This window comes from Tyto alba, unplaced genomic scaffold (assembly GCF_018691265.1).
Source record: "Tyto alba isolate M040663 unplaced genomic scaffold, T.alba_DEE_v4.0 Super-Scaffold_1, whole genome shotgun sequence".
Lineage (NCBI taxonomy): Eukaryota > Metazoa > Chordata > Aves > Strigiformes > Tytonidae > Tyto > Tyto alba.
In genome coordinates, this window is record NW_024881261.1 from 15,364,975 (window position 1) to 15,388,205 (window position 23,231).

General features: G+C 47.8%; 2 protein-coding genes across 8 annotated transcripts in view; both read left to right on the plus strand.

Moving 5' to 3' along the window:
- The window catches only part of SLF2 (SMC5-SMC6 complex localization factor 2), a 30,400-nt gene extending 20,738 nt beyond the window's left edge, over positions 1 to 9,662 (plus strand). The window contains exons 14-20 of the mRNA XM_042788431.1: positions 405 to 502; positions 941 to 1,028; positions 1,508 to 1,630; positions 2,446 to 2,523; positions 4,203 to 4,289; positions 5,631 to 5,699; positions 6,850 to 9,662. Of these exons, the coding sequence (XP_042644365.1) occupies positions 405 to 502; positions 941 to 1,028; positions 1,508 to 1,630; positions 2,446 to 2,523; positions 4,203 to 4,289; positions 5,631 to 5,699; positions 6,850 to 6,885 (579 nt within the window). The 3' untranslated portion in view covers positions 6,886 to 9,662. The remainder of the gene's footprint in view (positions 1 to 404; positions 503 to 940; positions 1,029 to 1,507; positions 1,631 to 2,445; positions 2,524 to 4,202; positions 4,290 to 5,630; positions 5,700 to 6,849) is intronic.
- Positions 9,663 to 12,438: 2,776 nt separating this feature from the next.
- Positions 12,439 to 23,231, plus strand: part of SEMA4G (semaphorin 4G) — a 29,306-nt gene continuing 18,513 nt past the window's right edge. The window contains exons 1-2 of one of the 7 annotated variants that reach the window (XM_042789108.1): positions 12,495 to 12,583; positions 14,846 to 15,167. The gene's annotated coding sequence lies outside the window, so the exon portion shown is untranslated. Of the gene's footprint in view, positions 12,454 to 12,473; positions 12,584 to 14,463; positions 15,168 to 22,689; positions 22,814 to 23,231 lie in introns of those variants that run through there. The other 6 variants (XM_042789113.1, XM_042789130.1, XM_042789118.1 and 3 more) reach the window with 6 other exon arrangements.

The window sequence follows — 23,231 nt, forward strand, 5'->3', positions numbered from 1 at the left end:
AGGTGGGTGGGTATACTGAGATGATTTTTATCGTGTTATATTATGCTTACTTACCCTCTTCTGTAATGGGGCTGCTGTATTGAACTTAATCTTTTATTTACTAGAATAGATGTATGTTTAAAATGTCTCTCAAAGAGTGAATAAATGATTGCACTGAGCTGATAAAATGTGATTAAAAGCAATCTGATCTCAACTACTGTAAAATTGCTAAGTGTTTAGCAAACTTAACTACAGGTGCAATGCAGAAGTATCTTTATGCACATCATCTCTTGTTAGATCAATTCCTTTTAACGTTTATGTTGTGTATATTTCTAGGGAGTAGATGTGTACTCCTCTGCAAATAAAACAAATGCCCACTGTATCCATTTTTCAGTATTGGGATTATTTTTGTTGTTCTTTTAAAGATGCCTGAGCTCTGCCTGGCAGTGAGTGAACTCTCCAGTCATCACCATAATCTCCTGTGGCTAGTTCAGCTGGTGCCTAGCTGGACAATACGTGGAAGGTAATGATAATGTAACATCAGAACTGGATAGTATCATTAACAGCTGCTTTATTTGTATAAGCTCAAAGTCTGATAAATGCAATAGGTATTAAATTTGCTTTGGGTGATTCATGTCTGCTTTTAAGTGTCAATCTGCTATGAGTTCAGCATCTTGATAATGTATCTGAGTGAGGAGAATGAATTGGGTCTTCAGTTTCAGGCTTGGAGGTAAGCATCTAGCAGGGTTTACTTGTGCAGAAGAAAAGCTGCAATGACATAAGGGTACTTATATTTTACTAGCCTGTTTACTAGTTTAAGAACACCTATATTTAGAAAATCCAATTTAATAGTTCTGGGCAAGTTTGTCTTGGGAAGTCAGGCATAGCCTCATATACTCTGTATAAACAGTGTGGATTTAAGAAATTCTCCAGGAAAGAAAATTTTTAAATTGTTTTTCAGGGAAGTAAGAAGACGTCTTAGCCTAGTGATCATTTCAAAGCTTCTTAATAAAAAGCATATAGAAATACCTGACGACAGTGACAAACAGGTACTCCATACGTGTGTTGTGTGTGTATAATTTACAAGTTTTAAAACCATGTATATTATTGTTCTTTGTGGTTTATGTTTTAATACTGTAAGCGTATTTTCAAGAACCTTGCAAAATGACCGATTAGTGTTAGAAGTATATTTGCACGTGTGTGTAACCTACATGTTCTGCAGCTTGTAAGTGCAATATTGTCTGTATGCCTAAACATTCATTTTGGACATTGGAAAGAAGTCTACAGTACTTTCAGTCTTCCTTTTGTGTTCAGGTAGAGTCACTCCTTGTTTTTGTTTTTGAGGCAACATATAAACACTTTAGTTTGTGAATAGTTAAAAATTACCCAAAGCATTAAAACTTCCATTTTAATTAAAAATCCCTTTTATGTTCTTGTCTTAGTGGGCAAATACTATTGTAGTACCACTCGATTTCCAATTTTCTGTTGCCACTAAATCAGTCCAACTTGTTAATGGTTGTATCTGTAGATGTCTCTTCTGTATCAGTTCCTGGTGTACATGAAACCTTCTAATCTGCTGAAGAAGATGAGAGAAGGACTGGAGCAGCAGAACGACAATGGAAACCACCTTCATGCAGAACTAGAACAGGAGGTATATAGCTGATAGTGCTTTTTTGCGTTTGTCTTTTCATTCATCTTCTACAATTTTGAGAATGTTTCTTTTAATTTCTGTTAACTGAGGACAGTTCTGTACATGCGCTGTACATACACCATACACTACTTTGTTGCTGTTCATCTGTATAGTTAAAATATTACTCATGTTCAATTTTTATTATAGTCATGGAGGAAGGAAAGAAGTAGTATGTGACAGAGGAAGCTGTTTCGGGCTGTTTTACAAATGGGGAAATCATTGGAGTTTTTTGAATGGCTACATCACAAGGATGTCTTGAGTCCTGTTTTCTGTAATCAGAAGACCATCCTCCCTTCTGATGTAATCAGTGAAAGCTGTTTGATGCTGAGCCAGACATTCACCTGCAGGCTTTAGAGAGAGATTTATGAATCTTTTCTCATAAACAAGTCTTAGAAAGATTTAGTATTTCCATCCATCCAAAAACTGAATATTCATTTGGTTTTTTGAGTCTATCATGGAATCTCTTAGCAAGTATTTTGATCTGTATGTAGATGATGGGAAACTGAAGCTAACTGCTGAAATAAGTTTTCTGTAATTAAAACTACAGAAAGTTTTCTAGGTTACTTAGGTAACTTAAAGTGGTGTAATACTGTTTTAAAATGATTCTAATACATGAATGTACTGTTTCAAATTAGTTATTTAGGCAAATGTGTAGGCATACTTGTCCATTGATCTGGCTGTTGGAGAATCATTCCAGAAAGCAAAAATTGTGCTGTATCTAGATGTGAAGAGTTATGACTGTGCTTTGACTGCTAAAGCTCTTTATTTCTCTCCAGGCATACTACCTAATCTACATCCTTCTCCATTTAGTCAGTGAAGCTAGTTTCTTTGATGTTGTAGATTCTAATCAAAGGGTAAGTAACTTCAGTGGCTAGATCTTTAGATTTTAAAAGACTATTTATCATGCACACTTGGTCTATTTTGGTAAGAGCTATCACATGATAGAAGATCACCAGTGGATAATAGCACTGGGGGAAACCTGCTATGGGCCAGAGTAAATGCAGAAGAGCTTTCTGTGCACTTAGTGCAGAGAAAGAAACCTTTTCTGCATTTCTGCAAATGGAACTACCTCAAAAGATAAGGCTGTGGATCACCAGACATTTATTTTGGTAATCCTTCTCAGAAAGTAACGGGAGATTGACTCGACACAGGAATTCTTAGAAGTCTAATGATCCTGTGAACTTTTGAAGTAGGGTTGAAATTTTTCAGTCTAGAAGAAAACCACTTTGAAAATATCTAGTAAAATATGTTTAAATGCATCATGGTTTTCTGTGCTGGAGTGCAGCCATGCAGCGAGTGAAAGCTAGGGCTGTATCACTTCTGTTCTCTGTAGTGATAGTTCCTTTGTACCATGTGATGTGGACATCTGTTAAGTAATACCTTCTGCTTAGCCTTTCTGTAATCCTGTTTGGATTTCTGTGATGATTTGCTGTGAGTTCTTTGCTGCAAAGTGTTTGTGTATACCTTCTGCCCTGTGGAAGCACTCTTGCCTTTTAAGAAATCTGTCATATGAACTGTTTGAGAGAGGTAAAGCTGTAATGTCTGGTTACCTTTCAGGGCTTAAGTGTCTCGGTTTCCTACCCAGTGCAAAAAGATAATCACAGAGTGTCATCTGAAACAAACCCGTGTTTGGTAAAGAAAATAATTGTGATGATCTTTTGAGATTTGTTTTTTACAACTGCCTTCCTGAAGATTTGTGGAGAATTTGATTTTTTTTTTTTTTTTTTAATGTGTCTGTATTTCATAATGAAGAAAGAGTCTATTAGTCACTGACCTGTTAGCCATCAAGTGGCAAGAGGACTGTGGCTGAATATTGTGCAGGCTAGACTTTGTGTAAAATCAATATAACTATTCAATTTCTGATCCTCTTACAGTTAGATGGGGTAAATTGTTATGGTCTTGAGACACCAGCGTATGTTTATAAGTAGAATTTCAGCGTGTCTCACCTGTTCTGCAGAGCCTCTTTGCAGCTGTTCAGTGAGGGACTGAAAACAGGAATTTTATGAAGAAATTTGCAGAATGTGAAAGATCTTGGGAGCCATTATCAAGAGATTATGAAGTTGCAAAACTGCTTTATTAAAGTAATCAGAAATTTACAAAGAAATAAAATACCAGCATAAACCTTGGACATGTTTTATCTGCTCAGCCGATTCCTGCAAAAGAAAATTACCTGAGTCGTCATTACTGAAAAGATTATTTTCAGCTATTGTGACTTCAGAACTCTTTTTTGCTGATAAAAGATCTGGGTGTCACTGCACTTGCTACTTTGGGGACAGGAAGTATTTACAAATAAGCTAGTAGGAACTTTAAAATTTGTGAAGTATGGCTGTGCTATACTTTGAAACTACTTTTTAAAGCAACTGATAGAGGATCTCATGATTTTGTTTTCTTCCTTTTCCCCGTTCCTTACTGTATATTTCTCATAAAAAGTCAAACTAAAGCTTATAACTTTTAAATTGAAGTAATATTTGAAGAAAGCTTTTAGTTTTGACATGAAGGATTTAAATAGCTGTACACTTTTGTCTTTATTTAGCAACACTTACTGAAGCTTTGTGCTGCCTTAGATAAGCACATAAAATGTGACATTAGGGAGGATGCAAGACTCTTTTATCGATCTAAGGTAAGACATTTAAGTTGGGGTTTTTGTTTTGGGTTGTTTTTTCATGTTCTTGATATGTGTTGCTTTCTCATCCCAGCCCTGAAGATTGCAAGGGTTCCTCGTGGGTTTGTTTTTCTTTCTGGTTTCTCTGTCTGCATCATGTCTTTGCATGTACACAAATATATGCCTATTTTAATGCACTGAAAACACTCCTTTAGCTGACAGCAGGACTCTTAACAATTGTAAAATGTGAGCTTGTCTTCCTTTTAGCCAGGCATCTGAACTTTTAGACCCAGCATCGCTCTGTTTCTTTTCCCGGCAGTCACTGATAGTTGGCTCTCCTTTTAAGAGCAGAGGCTACATGCAGGGCAGGACACGGAGGACTGAAAAACCAGCTTATCTGGCATGGGTCGCTACTTTATTTTCAAATTAATGAGTTAGTTAAAAATGTGGACTTTAAGCCAGCAGTGTATGTGAAGTAGCATCAAGTTGGGATAAATTGCCTTTTGTTGGCTTTGTGGTGTGGGGTTTACTAATGATAGTTCTAATTTTGTGACTTTTCTGCTTTGCCTGCTGTCATAGCAAGCCAAATCAGATCAGTGATGAAGTGATCAACAACTTTGAAAAGCCTTGGCTTCTTCAGCTTTAAATCAGACAATTGCAGTTGTGTGCATCCTTACCTCTCAAGAAGATCTTTCCTTTTTATTCATCCAGATTAGTAGAGCATGGATCTTTTTTATAAGTCTTGCCTTGGATTCTTGTCTCTTGAGTTGCTTCACTTTTGTTTCTATTGCCCTTTCACCGAGAGGGGAAAATCTTGCTATTATTCCCCATCACTTAATTTGTGTAATAGTACAGTAATTTCCAGAGGACACCACTGTGCTGGGTTTTAACACAACGTATGAAGCAAATCTCAGTTCTGGGTGGCCTGGATTAAACACCTTTTGGGATTTATTTCAGAAGCAGACAGTGCTGCATAGTTGGCTTTTGTGATTACAATTGCAGGCACCTTTTTCTAGGTACAGTCAGACTTGTGTAATAAACTGAACTCACCTGAAGGATGAGCTGGGTGGGTGTTTGGAGGCCAGAGGCTTGCATGCTGATTCCAGACACTTAACGTAGGGAGTCATATGCCTGTAATGTGTTTGTGTGGAGTACATGACTTGGAATTCAGAGTCCCAAATTACAGGGATCTGCTTGGAGTTGAGATGGTGATACGTCGTGTCAGCTGTAAAATTGTTCTCTCACAGTAAACCTTGGGTGTTGGATTATCTAAGGTTTTATGGGTTTGGGGCAGAGACAGGGGCTATGATTTTGGCTTTTTTAACATAAATGGCTAAACTGATCAATCTGAATTTTCAGGTAAAAGATTTAGTTGCTAGGATATATGGCAAATGGCAAGATATGATACAAACCACTCGGCTTACTCAGGTACTGTAATGAAACCTTTTTCTTTCTTTTCATATTGCAGGGTGTGTTTAGCTCATTTTTTAGCATTATGAAAATAGCATATTCTTTTAAAGAGTTGGGGTTTTTTTGTTTTTTTGTTTTTTTCATAAATAGCATGGCTGTGGAATACACTTAGATGTATTAGAATAGATTTTAGTCAAAATTCTTACTTTGTGGCTTCAATAAAACCAAGATTTCAGCTTTATCCTTAAAAGTAATGCTTTTGTAAATGGCTTGTATAATACACTAAAATGCTGGTACTCAGTCAAGTCACAGGGACTGTCTCTGATTATAGTTATTACCAGATGCTTAAAAAAACCCCGTTGGAGCAGGAATGCAGTGTTGCACTCCCTTCAGTGGTCTGGCAGCATGTGACTTCAAGACTACTTGAGTTGAAGGCTCTATCCACATATGTTTAATGGCTGTTGATAACTCCTCCCTCTTTGAATGTATTGAATCTCATGCAATGATTAGGAAAAGTCTTTAATGCTCTGTAAAAATGCGCAATAGTAAATAATGTCATGATTAGTCTATCATTCATATTTGCCTTCATGAGACCTAGCTGGCCTTGGTGGAATGGGTGGATAATTTCTACTGCTATCCAGAGTTCAGAGCTGTTTGTTCCAGTCTAGGGTTGTAAGGTTTCTTTTGTAATGTGATCAGACCAACTGTTTCAGTCCTGTCTTGAATATAAAGCTACCCATCTTGGAAAAGCTTAGCCTTCCAGTAATGCAGTGTATCGCTTACATGAGATTTAAATTATATGCTTAGTATTGATTGCAGTTAAAAATTGTGTAACCAACCATTTGTCTATAAAGACTATTAATTGCTACCAGCAATGTGCAAAGAAGACAGTTTGCAGTGTGTGTGATGTTTTTTTGTTATAGAGGGTGAAGGGTAGTAGACAGTAACACATGGCTGCAGAAGCTACTTAGCAATCGATGAAAGTTGATAATGATGCAGCTCTGTCAGAGTTGTTTTTTCAGAGAAATTGGGGTTGATTCACATATGGGGAAACTGGCAAGTGTTTCAGAATAAAATTCTAGTGTGGTGATCTCAAGCTAAGCACTTGCCTACTCTACTTCTATCATTGGTTTTCTGACTTGTTTACTATTTTGATTTTACTCCTTAGGGAAAACTGCATGACTTCTGGGAGCCAGATTCATGAAATCTTGCTTAGTTCAGGGATAACCAGAAAAACTCTGAAACCAAGGAAGATATAGAATGAATGGAGCTCCACCTGGGTCGGAAAAGAAGAAATCAGTCACCTGAGTTAGAACTTGAGCTGGATTCAGGCAAATAATATAAATACAAGGTTCTAATTTGATTGACATTGCTTTTACTACAAATATACTACTTCTGAAAAATTGAAATGAGTAAAATAAAAAAAAGCCCAGCTATTTCTGTAGCTCTCTCTGAATTGGCTAGAAAAATTTTATCATATTGAAAGCTTAAGGAAGTTTTCTCGTTTTCATTGTTAATCAAAAGACATATTTGAACACTATGTATGAGTTTTCTCGCCAGCACACACCTGCAAGCATTGTTTTAGGATGGCTGGGAAAGAACTTCCTTGTGACATGGAATGTGAGTTTAGACAGTTAGACCTCCCCTATTGTGAGGTGAGGAAGTGGTTCAGAAGTGGGCTGAATAACAGAATTGCCTGCACATGTTAATCTGCAAAGCAGAATCAATATGACTATCCAATGTCTCAAAAAATACAAAATACAGAAGTTGCATGTGAACAAGTGACTGCCCTCATCTTCACTCGAAGGTGGAAATGGAGCTTAAGAATGGTTGTGCCCAAACAGGTTAAGTGGATGCTTCTTTGCTCTGTGATTGTTTTATCAAATAAAAAAATGGAATTTGTTATTACAGTGATGCATTCATTTTAACTTCCTAATTTTTCAGGCATTAATTTATTTATGCAGTGAATGTGACTGTACAGGAAGTGTTTTTATAAGATCAAGTTATAAATGAGATCTTATTACACCAGTAGTATTGTTGTATTGCTCTTTAAGAAACAAACGTATTTGTGTTTATCTGGCTTCAGCACTTTCTCTAAATGGAGAAAATACTAATCTTAAAGTCTCAGCTCAAGGGAGATTTGAGGAGATGAGCATTTGGCCCACCTATGTGAAAACTGTGAAGGACATAGGAAGTCTGAATTCCTTCATGTGAAGTCCTGCCACACGCACGAAATGTGCACAAAGCTCCAGGAGCTGTTTGTGAAATAATCAAAGGAAGATGTGATCTCCTTTTGTGCTCTTGGTGCAGATGCCATCATTTAAATCTTACACTGTGGTTTGTCTGTAGGATGTGTGTATATATATGAAGAGAAAGTTAAGGTATTTGGTATAGAAGCACCGACTGGGATTCCCATAACAAGTGAGGTTTTTAATAATATCAACGTGTGTTTTATAGTACTGTTTCCTTTTAAATTTTGTAGATTACTCTGTCCTGTCTTGTATGATAAATTTTCTACAACTTTCCAAGATCCAAATGTAAAATAAGGCTAAAAAAAAAAAAGCACCACCTTGAAATTTTAGGTATGCTTATTACCTATAAAGGAACTGCTCTAGAATAGGCACGTGTCTTATAGGGATGGTATGTTATTTGCAAGTTCATATTAAATATTTTGTCTTTCATTTCAAACGTTAGAGAATTAGCCTAAGACTGCAGCATCTCTGTGCCCTTCACAGCTTAATCATCTTATCTTTGTTCAAACAAAAGTCATGCTTGTGGCATTGTTTGAGGGGAAAGAGGGGGGAGAAAATCCCCTTTTTTAAATCTCAACATGTTATTTAAAAATTGGAAGAATCTACCTCAAAGGGTATCTCTGGCAATAGAACTGCTTTAGGCTAAAAAAAAAAAAAAAAAAATTACATGGTGTTAGATATGTATGACAACACCATCCTTTGCTCTGTGTGTCTTTGACAGTGTGTCAGCCTTCCTTCTGGTAGCAGTTGCTTCCTCTGTTGAATATATTGTATGTAATTTTATTAATGTTTACGTTTTTTTTTCTCACTAATGTTGTATAAAGTTTTTTAAAAATTGCAGAACATGTTTACTGTATGTGATGTGTATATATTTTCTTACCGTGTAAAGCTGAAGTTGCTGTCCTGTATATTTTGGAGAAGGGGAAAGGTTTAGATTAACAGCTTTTGTACTGCAGTTCAAAGCACATTGAAACTGCTGAGGTTTCTTTCCAGATGAAATAACCACTTTGATATTTACTTCTACTTAATAGAACAATGAAAAAATAAAATCAGACATGCTTTTCTAATTAACTGTCCCTGGAAAATAATGGGCATGCCTCAGCCCACAAAAAAATGGCTGCAGGTCCTATTTTGGTTTTACGGCATACGTTGTAATTCTTGTGTTCACAGCTGATTAGCTTACTATAAATGGAGAAAGTCTTCAAATCGTTCTTAGCTCAGCCAGTCCTGTGTTTTCATGCCTAATGCCTGTTGTATACATTCTGGCATTTTCCGTCTCCCCCTCCTGCTTTGTCTGGAGTTTTCTTCCATCTGTTTTGTAGCCGAGTAGTAATTCCCCAGTTGCTGAAGTCTAGACGTGGGTTGAATTGGAGCTCATCAGTGTCCCTACCGAGACGATAGCAAAGCATTGCTGCAGAGTCTTTGCAAGGGATTGCTGAGCGGAGCACTGCTTCAGGACTCCTGGAAAGGAAATAGCAAACCTGCTGCCATTGTGTTTTGCCGACTCATTTACTGGCCCCCAGCCAGAAGTTACATGCATTGGAAAGGCTGTTTGCACAGTAAATGTCTTAACTGCTTTCATTGTCTTCAGATAAGCATTTTGCACTGACGTTTATCTTTTGATACTATGATGGCTGTATTAATAGCCATGTTATCTCATTTCATGTGAAATTAGTTGCACTTTATTGCAGTAATAGACAAAAAAATTAAAGGTTGACTATAAAATATACATTTGTGGCTCTTTGCCTTTTTTTTTTTTTTTTTCAATTTTCTGACATGCCTCTGTGTGCCTTCAACTTAAAGCCAGAAGCTTTTCTTTTTTTAAGAAACCTGCCAGCAAAACTATTTGCGCATCTCATAGTCTCACTGTTCCCGTTGTGGAACTTGGTAATGGATGGGCATTTCAGGAGTGATTAATGACGCGCAGGTAGGTCTGGCTGAAGGTCAGTAGGACATGTGTGCTTCATTGATGCAGCGGCTGCAGGAACGCTCTGAAGTCCTCAAAGCTCACAGTTGAGTTGAGAATACCTTTGGGAAAAGCAGATGACTGGCACAAGCATGTGAAGTGTGCTGTTGTTACTGGCGGAGCAGCTGGTGAGATTGCTGTGTGACAGGATTTTAGAGGTAGCATCTCAGTGTGAGGAAAAAAAACAACTTTTTTTTTTAATAGTGAGGGATGGATGCTGCAGTGGTAATTGTCTGAGCACAGACAAGCCAAGTGTGTCTCTGTCAAAGGTGCCTGTGCTTAAATTGTCCAGCAGCCAGCTCTGGGTCTCGGACTCAGCCTAGCAGCTTGGGCTGCAAGAGAGACTACGCTGCCTCTTAGAGATTCCAGCAAGTACTCCTAGATAGTTGGGTCACGAAGAGGATTCTTCTGACCCCCTGCCACTAGCAGGAACATTTCAAGCCACAGTATTAGCATTGGTCTTGTATGTTTGTTTTTCTTCTTTCCCAGGAGAACTGCATGTATAGCGTAGTAGCAGTGGTTTGGGTTTGTGTTTTGGGTTTTTGTTTGCTTTTCTTCCACTGGCTTCTAGTGTTTGTGTGACTTTCTATCCCATGGGAAGGGGCAAATCAGAAAGGCTGCTGCTGGAGATAACCCTCCTAGTTCTTTTGGGGGCTTATTCCTTGGGTTTACGAGCTCTTGAGAAACTTCTTGCCCAAGGCTCCCCAGTGGGAAACCCCACTGTGCCAGAGAGGCAGGTGCTGGCACTGACATACTAGTGCTTGCTTGCGTCCTGATAAAGAGGAGGCTCTCGGGACTGGCTGGTGTGGGGCAGAGGAGAGCTTGGTGAGCTTGTAGGAGCCTGGGCAGGTGCTGTGGGATCCTCCCTGGGAGCTCCCAAGGAGCTGCCTGGAGAGGACAGACAGTCATTAGTGGATTTAGCTCATTCCTTGTGGTTTAAGTTATCAGAACGCTCTTCGTGACGTTCAAATTACCGTTTTCCCATCTTCCCCCTAGGCTGTGAAATACCTGGATGTTTTGCCTTGTGGATGTTTTGCCAGCTCTCCTGGTGGGAGCCCTTCTTATAGAGTGTTGAAAAGGGCTTTCAGTGCTGGGGCACAGTGTGGGCTGCTGATGGGGAGGATCCTACAGAAAATAAATTCCTCAAAGGGCTTCTCCTTGTAGAGGTGCTTTTAGTTTTGCCTGACACTTTTTTTTTCAGTCAGCACTTCTTTGCCTTTGCAGTAAGGAATTTGAAAGGGAATATTTTATCTAGTGTCAAAAGTAGGGCTGGGTCATAAGAGAAGAAAAACATTCACATCCCCCTGTCTTGATGATTTGGTCTGGATGCTGAAAGCTGGTCCTCATACTTGTAGGCTGCTGGTTAAGATGTATTTTCAGGTGGCTTTTAAGTAAAGTTCAGATATATTATACTACTTTGTGTCCACGTGGTGAGCTGCTACTCACGTTTCGTCGCCTTCCACTTCCCTGCTGCCTCCCAGCTCTCTATAGGGAGGTCATAGGGGAGGGGATGGAAACTCGGCTGGAATTGTTCCCTTCATTGTCACCAGGGCGGCTGCATCAGCCTGGGGGCAGACCTAAAGCTTTTCAAGGCAGGTTTGGCCCGAATGGTGCGTAGGGGAGGGCTCCTGGCCACAGGATACGGGGCCATTTTCACACACCCTTCTCCCAGCACTTCCCTTTGGGTTTGCATTCACTGCTGCAGCTTCCTGAAGCCGGGTGGGCGATGCTCCTTCCCTCTTGCAGAGAAAAGCAGAAAGGGTAAATAGATTTTTTTCGCTGGTTTTGTGCTACCGGGCGAGTCCTTCACCTGAGCAGCAAGTGCTGTGATCTGGGGCTTGGCTTGCAGGCTCCACGGCTTTGCCTCTGGGTCTCGGGCTCTCTTTTCTCAAAGCCTGCTTGGAGATGAAAGTTCTGGCTCTCGAAGCCCAGGCAGGAGCAGGAGCTCCCTTTCTTCTCCAGGCTGACCACCAGTCTGCGGTTGGAATAAAAGTAATAGCTTAAAGCTGCCAGCCTCAGCAGTGGGGAGAGGATGGCTAGGCATTAAGTTTTGTTCTTTATTCACACTGCTGGTTTTTATAAAGGCAGCGTGAATCATGCAAGGTGGCCGTGGGGTCTTCAGACTGCATCGTCCAGGCTCTCAGACCCATTGATCTGTGGGCTGGAAACTGAACCTGTCCCCTTTGCCCTGACCCAAGCTGTGGGGAGAGGCCTGGCGGGTGAGGATGCTGAGATGCTGTGCTGCATATTGGCTCTGCTCCACGTTTGTGGAGCGCTGCCTGCCTCCCCTGTGTACTAACCTACTTCTTTTTTTTCTCCAGTATTTTGTGCTCCAGCATTGTTATGGTAAGGTTTGCACAGCACAAAGTGGTTTACCCTCCAGTTGCTTTTCTCTTATTAGCCCATTTTTCCTCTTGGCCTCATTCTGTTTTTCCCCACAGTACACGAACGCCGTTTGCTGAGAAACTGTGTCAGCCTTCCTCGTAATTAAGAGTCTGGCAGGAGCCAGCGCGACAGTCATTTTGGAGATGACGCTTCCAGTTCGGAGCTGACAGTAAGCTGGGGTGCTGCGGCAGGGGCTCGGCGCTGGGGATGCGGGGATGTTCTCCGGCTGAGCGGGGCAGGGGGACCCACAAGAAGCTCGGCGCAGGAGCAGTGAGGACCCTGGAGACATCTCAGCTGAGGTATTTAAACTGTCCTGAAAAACAGCTCCATGAATGGTTAAATTCTAGGTTATATCACAGGTTTAGCCCTTTGGGAGGGAATCTGCATGTGTATGTAGGGGACAGAAATAAATTGCAGCGGCCCTAAGTTGGCTGCGTCTCTCCAGCTTGGAAATAGTCGTAATGTTGGGAAGTAAGATGGAGAGCTCGACAATCAAATGGCTTAAAAAAGGGTAAATCGAGAGGAGTTATTCAATGGTGCTCTGTAATTTGGCTTCAGACTCCATAGTTCTTTTATTAGCAGGAAGACTCAAAGCAAACAAAAGGAGAGAGGAGCTGGGGATCTGCTTGCCTCAAGGTGTTGTGGATGCTAAAAGCTTAGAGGTTCAAAGAGCATTTTGCAGCTGAAAGGTCCATCAGGGTCTACAAAATCAAAGCGGCCATCGCTGGCTGAGAAAGCTTCAGGCTGCTGATCCCTGGAGGGTGGGGGGTGGGCTGGGGAGATAGCCCAGGTGTCCGTCCTGCTCCTGTACCCCCTGCAAGACGCTAGGATTTTGGTCCAGGGTAGTGGGCTGCCTGCACGCTTTATGTGAACGGCTGAGGGATTTCATGTCATCTCAACAGTTTCCAGACCGTCTGTCGTGTCCTGAGACAGAAGTTGCTGTTGAAGGTGCTGACAGCCCTCGCTCTGAGGTAGCCTAGTGAGGTGTATGGGATCAAATGTCTCATGTGGCTGAAGAAAACCCAGTGACCTTTTTTGATCTTTCTAATGACGCTGTGAGACTAGGAAAACAAGTCGTGTGGTTCAGGAGCTCCAGCAGAACACGATGACACCCAACCAAACACACGCCGAAGTTGACCTTCCCCTCCCCTCCCACCCTATCTGTAGATGTTTTCAGCTAGGGAAAAGTGAAAATAAGAGCGTTTGAGGAGACTTTTTAAAAAGTTCTTTTTATGTGGTACCTTCAAAACAGAATTCAGCGTTTTGCCTCTCTAGTTGCTGCGTCAGATTTGCCTCTTGGGGGCAACCTCACCTCACCGCGCTGGGACCGCGGCTTATGTCACTGCGAAGACAAAAGGGAGCGCGATGTGCCTGGGAGATGATGACTCACTGCACATCTCTCACTGCTTTTGCATTATCAGATAATTTTTGGCAATCGAGGTCATTATTTGCTGAAAGGATTTAAGGAAAGCACTCGAGGCTGTCTGTTTACAGCTTTTCAGAAATGATGCGATCGGTTCTTGAAGGTCCCTTTCCAGGCTTGGAGGCCTTCAAAGTTTTTCCTGCCCTGCCATCCTTCACAGAGAGGACGGTAGCATGGAAGGACATGTGTTTTGAGGCTCTGGCTTAATGGGTAGAGCATAAATCTGTGTGGGGAAGATTTACAGTGATCTCTCTGCTCTTCTTTTGCCTGGGATCCCTTGGGCTATCACTAACACTGTCAGCACTGTGGTGTCTCTGACTTGTATATAGGGGAGAAAGCAAACTTACTGCTCCAGTTCCGTTTTAGCCCCATGTTCCTGAGCAGGCATTGCATACAAACCCTGTCCGTAAATAACCATTTGCATTTCTTTAAAGGATGCTGAGGTGTACGGTGAAATAAAGGGAGTATTATTCACGCTTCGTGCTGCGGTTCCTAATGGCACTTTACATGCTGATATGACCTACAAAGCTTGTTGTTTTGTGCCTGCAGTGCTCTGATGTTCTGCTTACCCCGAGGGTCAGAAATGACAAGAATAAACGATCATGACGGGTGTCTTGCAAATCCCCGCTCCCCCGCCTTGGAAGTGTCCTTGCAAGGGAGCAGCTCGGTGACATTGCTGGCGCAGGCAGAGGGGGAGGCGAACGGGGCGGCCTTCGCGTGAGACGCGAGGGCAGATCGATTTATCCGTACTGCTGTTTCACCTTCTCCCCGAAGCGCAGGGATGCAGCTGGGGCCGGGCAGGGGGGGTCGGCCCAAGCCCAGCGCACGCAGGAGCCCCGCCGGGAAAACTCCAGTGGAGGAGGCTGGAGCGAGAGGGGTTAACCACAGACCCTGGAGTGTAAGGAGCTACCCGAAAGAGGGGTGCGGGAGGCTGCAGCCTGTTTTTGCCCAGTGAAGGACTGAGTCAGCCCTGCTGGGACAGCAGCTCCTGGCTCCAGCCAGCCTGGGCGCTCGGACGGCAGCGACCGTGCAGCTCATTAACCCAGCCCTCCGGCACTCGCTCTGCTGGCCTTGGCACTGTCCTTAATAGCTCCCTCTTCTTCTTTCTATTTTTTTTTTTTTTTTTTTTTTAATAAAGGCAAATTAGCTATATGGATATGCAGGAACATGAATCAAAGGAATGCAGCTGACTCTTGAACGTACCATTTGTACAGAGATGTGCTAAAGCACCAGGACGTGATGGACGCAGCCTGCTCGGAAAACACCTGAGGACAAAAACTGCTTGTAAGGCATCTCACTGCAGCTTCCCAAAATCTGATTACGTATGGGGAGAAAACAAGAAATCAGGTTTTGGAATACATTAACTCAGTTGAACAGTACAGGGAGAAGGTACCAGCAAGAAGCAGATCGATTCCTGAAGGCTGCAGAGAAATTTCACTGACTTGGAGCTTCAGAGCAAGGTTGGCTACACTTAGAAGGGTTATGTTTCACCTGAAATATTTAACACCAGGCATTTGAAATGCTCTGTGAATCTAAAAAGCTCACCAAAAATCTACTTACAAGGAGATTTAGAGGAACCTTGGGCTCATGCCATGCTTTTGACAGGTTAACCTAGAAGTTTGGTTTTGTTGTTTTTTTTTTTTTTTTTTGTGTGTGTTTTTTTTTTTATTATTAAAAAACAAAACACACACAAAAAAAAGGCAAAGCATGGGAAGGGTAAGATTCTGGCCTCCCTCACAGGGAAGCAAAAATTACCATGTAATGAATGCCAGGTTGCTTTTGGGACATGTGCTCTTAGATCTGTTGTTAGGAGGGAGGTGTTTCCATGGCAAAACCATCATCCTAAATGGCACCGTAACTCAGCAGAGATGTGGTGGTGGCCCCAGGGACCATCTTCCCAGTCCATTCTGACTGGGGAGCTGGGAGTGCGATGGCAGGGGGGACCAGGGCAGCTCGCAGTGATGCTTCCCACACCACGCTGCTGCCGCAGCGCCCGGGCTCTGCCGGCAAGGCTGTCAGCTCAGCATTTTTCAGACCTTTCCGACTTTAAAAGAAAGCTACAACAAAAGGCAAGCTTGAAATAGCTCATTTTATCTCAGCAGACAAATAATTTGCTTTGAGCACCATTGTCACTCAGGCTAAATTACTTTTAGATGTTTTTAATGACCGGGTAACATTTTTCAGCTGTTCCTTCTGTGGCACCCTGCTGAGGGACAGTCCCATCTGTAAAGACCAAGGACTCTGATACTGTGGTTGTTTCTCCTGACAGTCGTTTGGCTTTATCATTTGATATGTGATTCCCTGTGGTAGAGATGTTTTCAGCTACAAGCTCTTTTCCTTGCGTAAGGGGATCTGTTACCAAACAGGGCCGGGAGGCTGACTATACGCAGAGCAGCAGGAGGTCAGGGGTGTAGAGGAGAAACTCTGGGAGATTGAAGGTGAACAGTCCAAATCCTATCTGCGCTAAAGTTGACATTACTCCCTGGCTGGAGGGGTTTTAACCTGTCATTTGTTACCCCTACCTTTCATTTCACTGGTAATGCATGGCATGGAGAGCTGTGGCTTGCAAAATGACCCCAACAGGGACACGGTTTGCGACATCAGCCGTGCAGGTCTCCCAAATCCCTCTTTCTGAGGCAGGCACAGCTTTCATATTCGTTCCTGAAGGCAGCTTTTAAGCTGCTTGCCTTTGCCATCTCCAGGTTTCGCAGCGCTTCTAGGAGATGTATTTTTAAATTCAAGCTCATAAATTTTGGAAGCTCCTCTCCTTCCCCCACCCCCTCGTCCCTATCAAAGTGTCAGAGCTGAAGAAAAACTGTGAGAGTGATGGATGCGCCCGGCTCTGCTTGCCAGCGCTCTGCCTGTGCGCGGGGGGTTATTTACTGCGCTGCTTGGGTTGTTTCTTCTTTGGTGGTAGCAATGGCAGTGTTGGGGTTTGGTGCCTGGGATGGAGAAGCAGGCTGCCCGTGGGTCAGCCGAGCTTTGGGCTGGAGCAGGCAGGGCTGGGGAGAGGTTGCTTGGGCGTGGGGGTCAGATGGCCAAAAGGTGAACCCATGGGGACGTGGATCCTGGCTAGCGGCTTGGCCCAGAGGGTGGATGCCAGGGGCCATTACACCCTCCTGGCTTTAGCTCTGTGGGGTGTGGGTTAGCTCATCCAAAAGGGCAGCTCTTAAAACCCACCGGCCTTGCCCCAACCGCAGGGATGTGTGTTGCTGCTCTTGGCAGTGTATGGCAGGGACCCGACCTGCCACGCAGGTGAAAACACAGGGGGCTTGCCCCAGCTGCAGAAACGGAGAGACCAACCCCTGTGCTCCCCAGACAGGCTGGAGCCCACCTGCTTTTACGGGGAGCTGCTGGGAGGGTGGGCAGAGGGGGTTGCCAGTGTCCAGCTGAGCAAGCCACCTCTCGGGTTGGAGCTGTGGCTCTGCCCCTTCCCCACCTGCAGCCACCTTGGTCCTGCCCCAGAGCCAGGATGAGACCCTGCGTTGAGCCCCCAAGCGCCACCCTCGCCTCTCCCATGGAATTCCCAGTGGCTGCTGGCCTTTTCCCCCCCGTGCTGCAGGAGCATCCCGAAGCAGCCCTGCCCAGTTGAAAGGCAGGTCAGGATCCTGCCCTCCCGCAGTCTCGCCAGCTCTTCCCCGCAGGTGCACTGCCTATAGAGCCCGAGCCAAGGAGATGATTTCCACCCGCTTAGAGAGGTTTGCAGACGAGCAAACCAAAGCCCGCTGGCTCCCCGTGCGAGCGCCTGTCCTCCGTGAACTCCCGCGCGTCTCTCGCAGCCAGGCTTGTGGGAACAGATCGGAGGCTGCTGTGACTCAGCTGCTTCTCCCCTGAGAAAATCCTCCCTGGCACCGCGCTCGGCTCTGCGGCTGGGGCTGCCGGCACCTGGCAGCCTTCATCAACAAATAGCCTTGGGCAAAACATCCCAATTTCCACTGCCAAACACTTACAGGGGAGAAATCCAGCATCTGATCTCGCGGGAAGTCAGGGCAGCAACTCTAAGGCTGTACTGAACTGGAGGGAAGAGTCCCGTCCCTACCCCAGACCAGGCCCTGGGCCGGAGCGGCTGCAGCACAGGCTGGCTGTTCGGCTGCTTTCTGGCCTGCTCCTGCCTTTTTCCAGCTCGTTATAACTTTCTCAGACAAATTCTTCTGCAATTGTAATTTTCCTTACTGGCTCTCAGCCTGAAGAAACAGTAGTTTGGAAAGTTCGCTCAATGACTCGAAGGGAAGAGGCTCCCGAGCCTTTCATGTTCTGTGCCTGCTGGAATTTTTTTTTTTTTTTCCTGGGGCTAATCTGCAGAGCATCATGCTTGGCTTGATGAGTCCATGATGCTCTCAGGAAACGAAGCGAAGTCTGGTGAGTGTGCGCTCAGCGGCTGGCAAGCCAGGCTCCAGGCATCGCTGGTGGGTCTTTTCTGCTCCTCTGCTTCACACAGCGCTGCCAGCCCAGAGCCTGGGCAGAGGGGACCGCCGAGATGGCAGACACTGAAGCAGCGAGACCGGCCCCGTGGTGTGGGGCTGGTGTGTTTCCCGCTGGTCTTTTCTTCCACAGAGGGAGGCAAAGCAGCGATGCCAGTCTTGCAGCGTAATTGAGGGACGAAGGGACCTAGAGAAAAGCTGGTTTTCTCATTGTTGCTTTCTCATGTCGAAAGGGAAATGTACCCGTTTTTCTGCCAGTGGTTTTGACGTTCTAACATGCCTCTCGGCACAGTGCGGGCTGGCACAGCTTTGGCATGAGTTTCACAACTCACCTGCGGGTTTCGTAAATCCCCAGCTGCTGGAGTGCTGTGATTCTGTAAATCCCAGCTGGCTTTCAAACCAGTCTGGAGAGCAGCTTGAAACAATCGGCTGCCTGCTGCCCCTAGGACTGTAGAGGCTGGCAAACCAAATCTCAGACACTGGGGTTTTATCTTGCTTTTCTGGCTTGGGGCAAGGGAAAAGGCAGGCTGCAGGCACTGTCGGGGAGGAGCCAGACCTGCCCTGGGAAGCAGTTTCCTAACCAAAGGCTGCAGATCCTGGTCAGCCCCATGAGTTTGATAGGCACCGACACCTCGTCAGTGCTGCAACCCCAAAACTAGGGGCTTCAGGACATGCTGCTGCTGTGGTGTGCACCCCAGCCAGCCTATTTCCAGTTTCATGCTGGCAGTTATTAAATCCTGCTAAATTGTTTGTATTTATGCTGCTGTGATCCACAGTGAAACTCTCTTCCCAGCCCAATCTGGTTCCCAGGGGTGGGAGCAGAGACAAGCGGTGATGGTGAGGGCAAGGGTCTCCTGCCAGTCACCTGGGACACCCCCATGTGTGGGGCATCCCCTGTGGTCCTGAGCATGCAGGGTGAACTTGAGATGGGGCAAGGAGGTGGCAGGGGATGGAGCCAAGGGGCTGGCATGTTTCGGGGTGGCAGGCAGGGTGGTGGGGGGTGTCCCTTGGGGGTCAGTGTGGCAGCGGGTGCTGAGCTACAACCACACCAGACAACACGGCATCTCCAGCAGAGCCTGAGGCGCGGCGGTGTGGTGCGTTAAGCAGCTTAATGCATGTCGTCTTGTGCTGTGGCAGGGTCCCCCACGTCCCTGCAGGAAGGCTGTGGGCTGGAGAATTGCCCCTGGCTGAGGGTCCAGCAGGGAGCACCTGGCCCTGGTGCTGAGCTGCAACCTGAGTCACCGGCTCCCGGGCTCAGGGTGAGCACAGCATGTGTGCTGGGAGAGCTGATCCGCGCTAATCCCATCAATATTTCACGGCGCTGTGGCCCTGTTATAATTCCTCACGTCATCTGTGATGCTGTCTGGGACGGGGGTGCAGTGCCAAGTGAAACGCGAGAGCTGCCATGGTTTTGCCCTGGCTCCTTGGGCATTGGAGGGGCAAAAGGGGCTGGCTGTGGGCATTTCAACCCACTGCCATGGGTGGGGCTATCTGGCAGAGATGGGTGAACCCAAACACGCCGGCTGAGCGTGGGCATCGTGGGCATCCGCCTGGTTTTGGCATGTGCCGGAGTGGTGGGGCTGTGCTGTGATGGGCAGCTGGGCAAAGGGCAGCTGACCCTGCCGTGGATGGGGGTGTTGATGTGGAACAAGCCAGCTCTGCCCAGTCCTTTTTCTGTGGGACACGGTGTTTAAGTGACAAGAAGAAATTAAACGGTAACCAAGCTCTGGGCTGGTGATCAGGGCACTAAAGCATCTCCTTTTCCTAAAGGCTGTTTGGATTAATGGGGAAAGAGCATTAGGGATAAAATCTCCTTGCGTGGCTGTGGGGAGGGTGGTTTCCCAAGGTGCCATGGCATGACCTGAAGGGCCCCCTGCTCCAGGCTGTCCCCTGGGCTGCGACGGGGGCTGGGGCTGCAGGGCTGCTCCAGTGGGAAATTCCCCTTCCAGCACAGTGCTGGCTGTGGGATGAGGTTGGAGCACAAGCACGATCTCCTGGCTCGGCAGCACCGCCCTGCAGGGTAGAGGTACGCAGGCACAGGAAAAGGTCGGGTCTGCTTCAGTTCCTGCCTGTTGCTTCCTGCAACCCACCCTGGCTCTTGGGAAAGCAGAGCAAATAAGAGCAAGTCCCTGGCCTTAAACCTCACAGGGCCCTGAATTCCTTCAGTTAATCTCACGAGGGCAGCAGAGCAGGGGAAGGCTCTGAAAATAGACGTTTCCAGCTGCCTCTGACTCGCCTTAATTAATTAAAGCCTCGCAAGCTCAGGCCTGTAAGTACGCAGAGCTGAACGTGCCAGGCTCTGCTCGCTCTTCACTCATGCACTAATTACCCCACTGCAAGGCCAGGAGCTAACGCAGCTCCAACGCGCGCTGGGTTCGGCTGGCAGCCGTGTGGGAGGGCACCTGCCTGCACGGCCTGTGCGGGACGGGACGTGTGTGGTGCCCTGGAGAGGGGGGGAGCCCTGTCTCAGACCTGGCACCCCCCTTCCCCAGCACTCATGGACTGTTGCTCCCCGTAGCCAGGCTCACAGCCTCCAGCTGCGCCTCTGCCAAGGTAGAGGATGGGGTTTGGAGCGGGAGTGGGTGACCAGCCGCCTCGCAGCACCCAAACCCCCCATCCCTAGGTAAGACAGGCTAGCCAAAAGCATCCCTGCCTCGCGGGCAGTGCCTGCTGCTTCAGCCTGCCCTCCTGCTGCCCGTGCAGCTCCTCGGGACCGGCCGGGCAGGGCTGCGGGTGAGCCCGGCTCCCAGTGCGTGGGCATCCCACTTCTGCAGGGTGGGCGGCGAGGGAAGGCACCGTGAGGCGTGGAGGAGACGCTGGGGTTTTGCCCAGGGAGAGGAGGAAATGGTAATTAGCCACTGGAGCATACAGGAGGTGAGGGAGGGAGGATGGAGAGCACCGGAGGAGGTGGGTAGCACCTCTGCCCTGCTCTCCTGGGCTCCCTGGGAGTGGGGACAGGGAATGGGTCCTGGCGTCTCGTGCCAGGTGAGGGGAGGATGGCTGCTTGGCGAGTGTGTGTGAGGGTGATGGGAGCCACCCAGTCCACAGGAGCACCCAGATGGGTCCCTCCTCAGCTGAGACCCGTCAGTGTGCGAGGACTGAGGGATTTAAGTCTCCACTACTCTCCTTCCCACCCACAGTTTTTAGGAGGCAGGACCCTGACAGTCAGAGGCCTTGAGAGTGGTGTGTTAGCAGGGGTCTCCATGGGAGCACCCTGCCTCTGCCACCCTCACCGACCCTAAAAGGTCCGTGTGGTGGTGAGAGCTCAGCCAGGGCTGACCCTCATCCCCAGACGATGCTCAAGCAGCTTCAGCACAACCCGCTCAACACCAAGCCCTACTGTGGGGTCTGGCTCTGGGTCTGCAGTGTGTGGGGTCAAGGTGGCCCTTCTCCCCTTCCTGGAGACCTCACCCCTCATCGGGGGTCGGTGCGGAGTGGAGGGGATGAGCCAGCACCCGAGGGTGCCAGTGCTGGGACTGGGCACCACATGGCTGTGTAACCACGGGCTGGGGGCACCCGGCCACCCCGCCAGCTTCAGGAGCTGTAACCCAACGTGCGCCGGTACAGCATCTCCCCACCTTCCGCTCCAGCTGATTTCCAGTTGCCCTAGATCCAACCTGCTGATTACATGCAGCGCTTGGGGTTTTGCTTTTGGGAGGCCTGCCACCGTGACGGGTGAGGAGGGAGGGTTGGCCGGGTGCTGGAAGCTTGCGAAAGGAAAGCAAACACAGGCCTGAACCTGGCAGCTCCTGACCGGTGGGGGGGAGGAGCCGCAGAAGCCACCCAGGACAAAAAGGTTCCACGCAGGGCCCTAGAGAAACCATTACCCACCCGTGTTTCCAAACAAGCTTCCACCATGGGTAAATGCAGACTAAACGGGGAGGCATGTGCTAATCTGAGGGAGAAGATGGGGCGCGGTGCCTCGGTCAGGTGTGCCATGCGGGATGCGAGGCGCCTCGGTGGGCACCGTGGCACCAGCTGGGTGGCTGTGGGGTGACGACACCGTGTGTGCCGCGTTGGCAGAGCGGGATGATGCTTGTCTGCATTTTGGTAACACATTTTTTTTTTTTTTTTAATGGTTACAAGCCCAAGTTACCAGCCCTTTGCCTCCCTGGCCTTGCAAAGGGCTTCAACGCCGGCTCCTCGGCTAGAGGCCGTTTTGGAGCCGTAGAACCCAAACTGAGCAAACCCCCCCAGCCCACCCCCCTGCGCCGGGTGCTGACCCTTCGCAAACCGGAGCGGGGGGGGTGTTGCATGGCGGTGTCTCCGCTGAGGAAACGCCGCCACCTGCCTCTCGGTATTTTCTGGGGAGACCCAGCGCGGGGGGGGGTGGTGGGGTGTAGGGGGGGGTGTAACCGGGCTCCCCCCCTCCCTCGGCGGGCCCCAACGCCGGCGGCCGGGCCGGGGTTGGGCACCGCGGCCTCCGCCTCCGCGCACCGGGAGGCTCCGCGCACCGGCGCGGCCGGCAGGGGGCGGGGCGGCGCGGGACGGATCGGCGGGGCCGCCGGGGCCGCGCTGCGCCGGGGCCGCGCCGGGTCCTGCCGCACCGGGGCCGCGCCGCACCGCACCGCTCCGTACCGGGTCCTTCCGCGCCGCACCGGGTCCTGCCGCACCGCTCCGCTCCGTACCGGGTCCTGCCGCACCGGGTCCTGCCGCACCGGGGCCGCGCCGCACCGCACCGCTCCGTACCGGGTCCTGCCGCGCCGCACCGCGCCGCTCCAGGCAAGTGCCGGGGAGACGCGAAGGGATGGGGGGGACGGGGGACGACGGGGGACGGAGAGCCGGCGGATGGGTGCTGGGTCCGCGGGCAGGGCCGGGAGGGGCTGGGACTGGATGCGGCCGCGTCCCCAAGCTGGCTCCGGAAAGCTGGCGTGCGGTCGGTGGGTGCGGGTGCTGAGTCCGCAGGGCAAGGTCCCGGCGTGCTGGGTCTGAGCGCTGAATCCGCAAGCAGGGTTCGGGAGGGGGGGGTGGGGTGGGGTGGGGTGGGGGGGTGGGTTTTGGGGGTGCTGGATCTCCCGGTCCGTTTCCACGGGCAGGATTGGGGGTGCTGAGTCCACACTGGGCAGAATCTAGGGTGCTGGATGTAGGTGTTGAGTCCCTTGG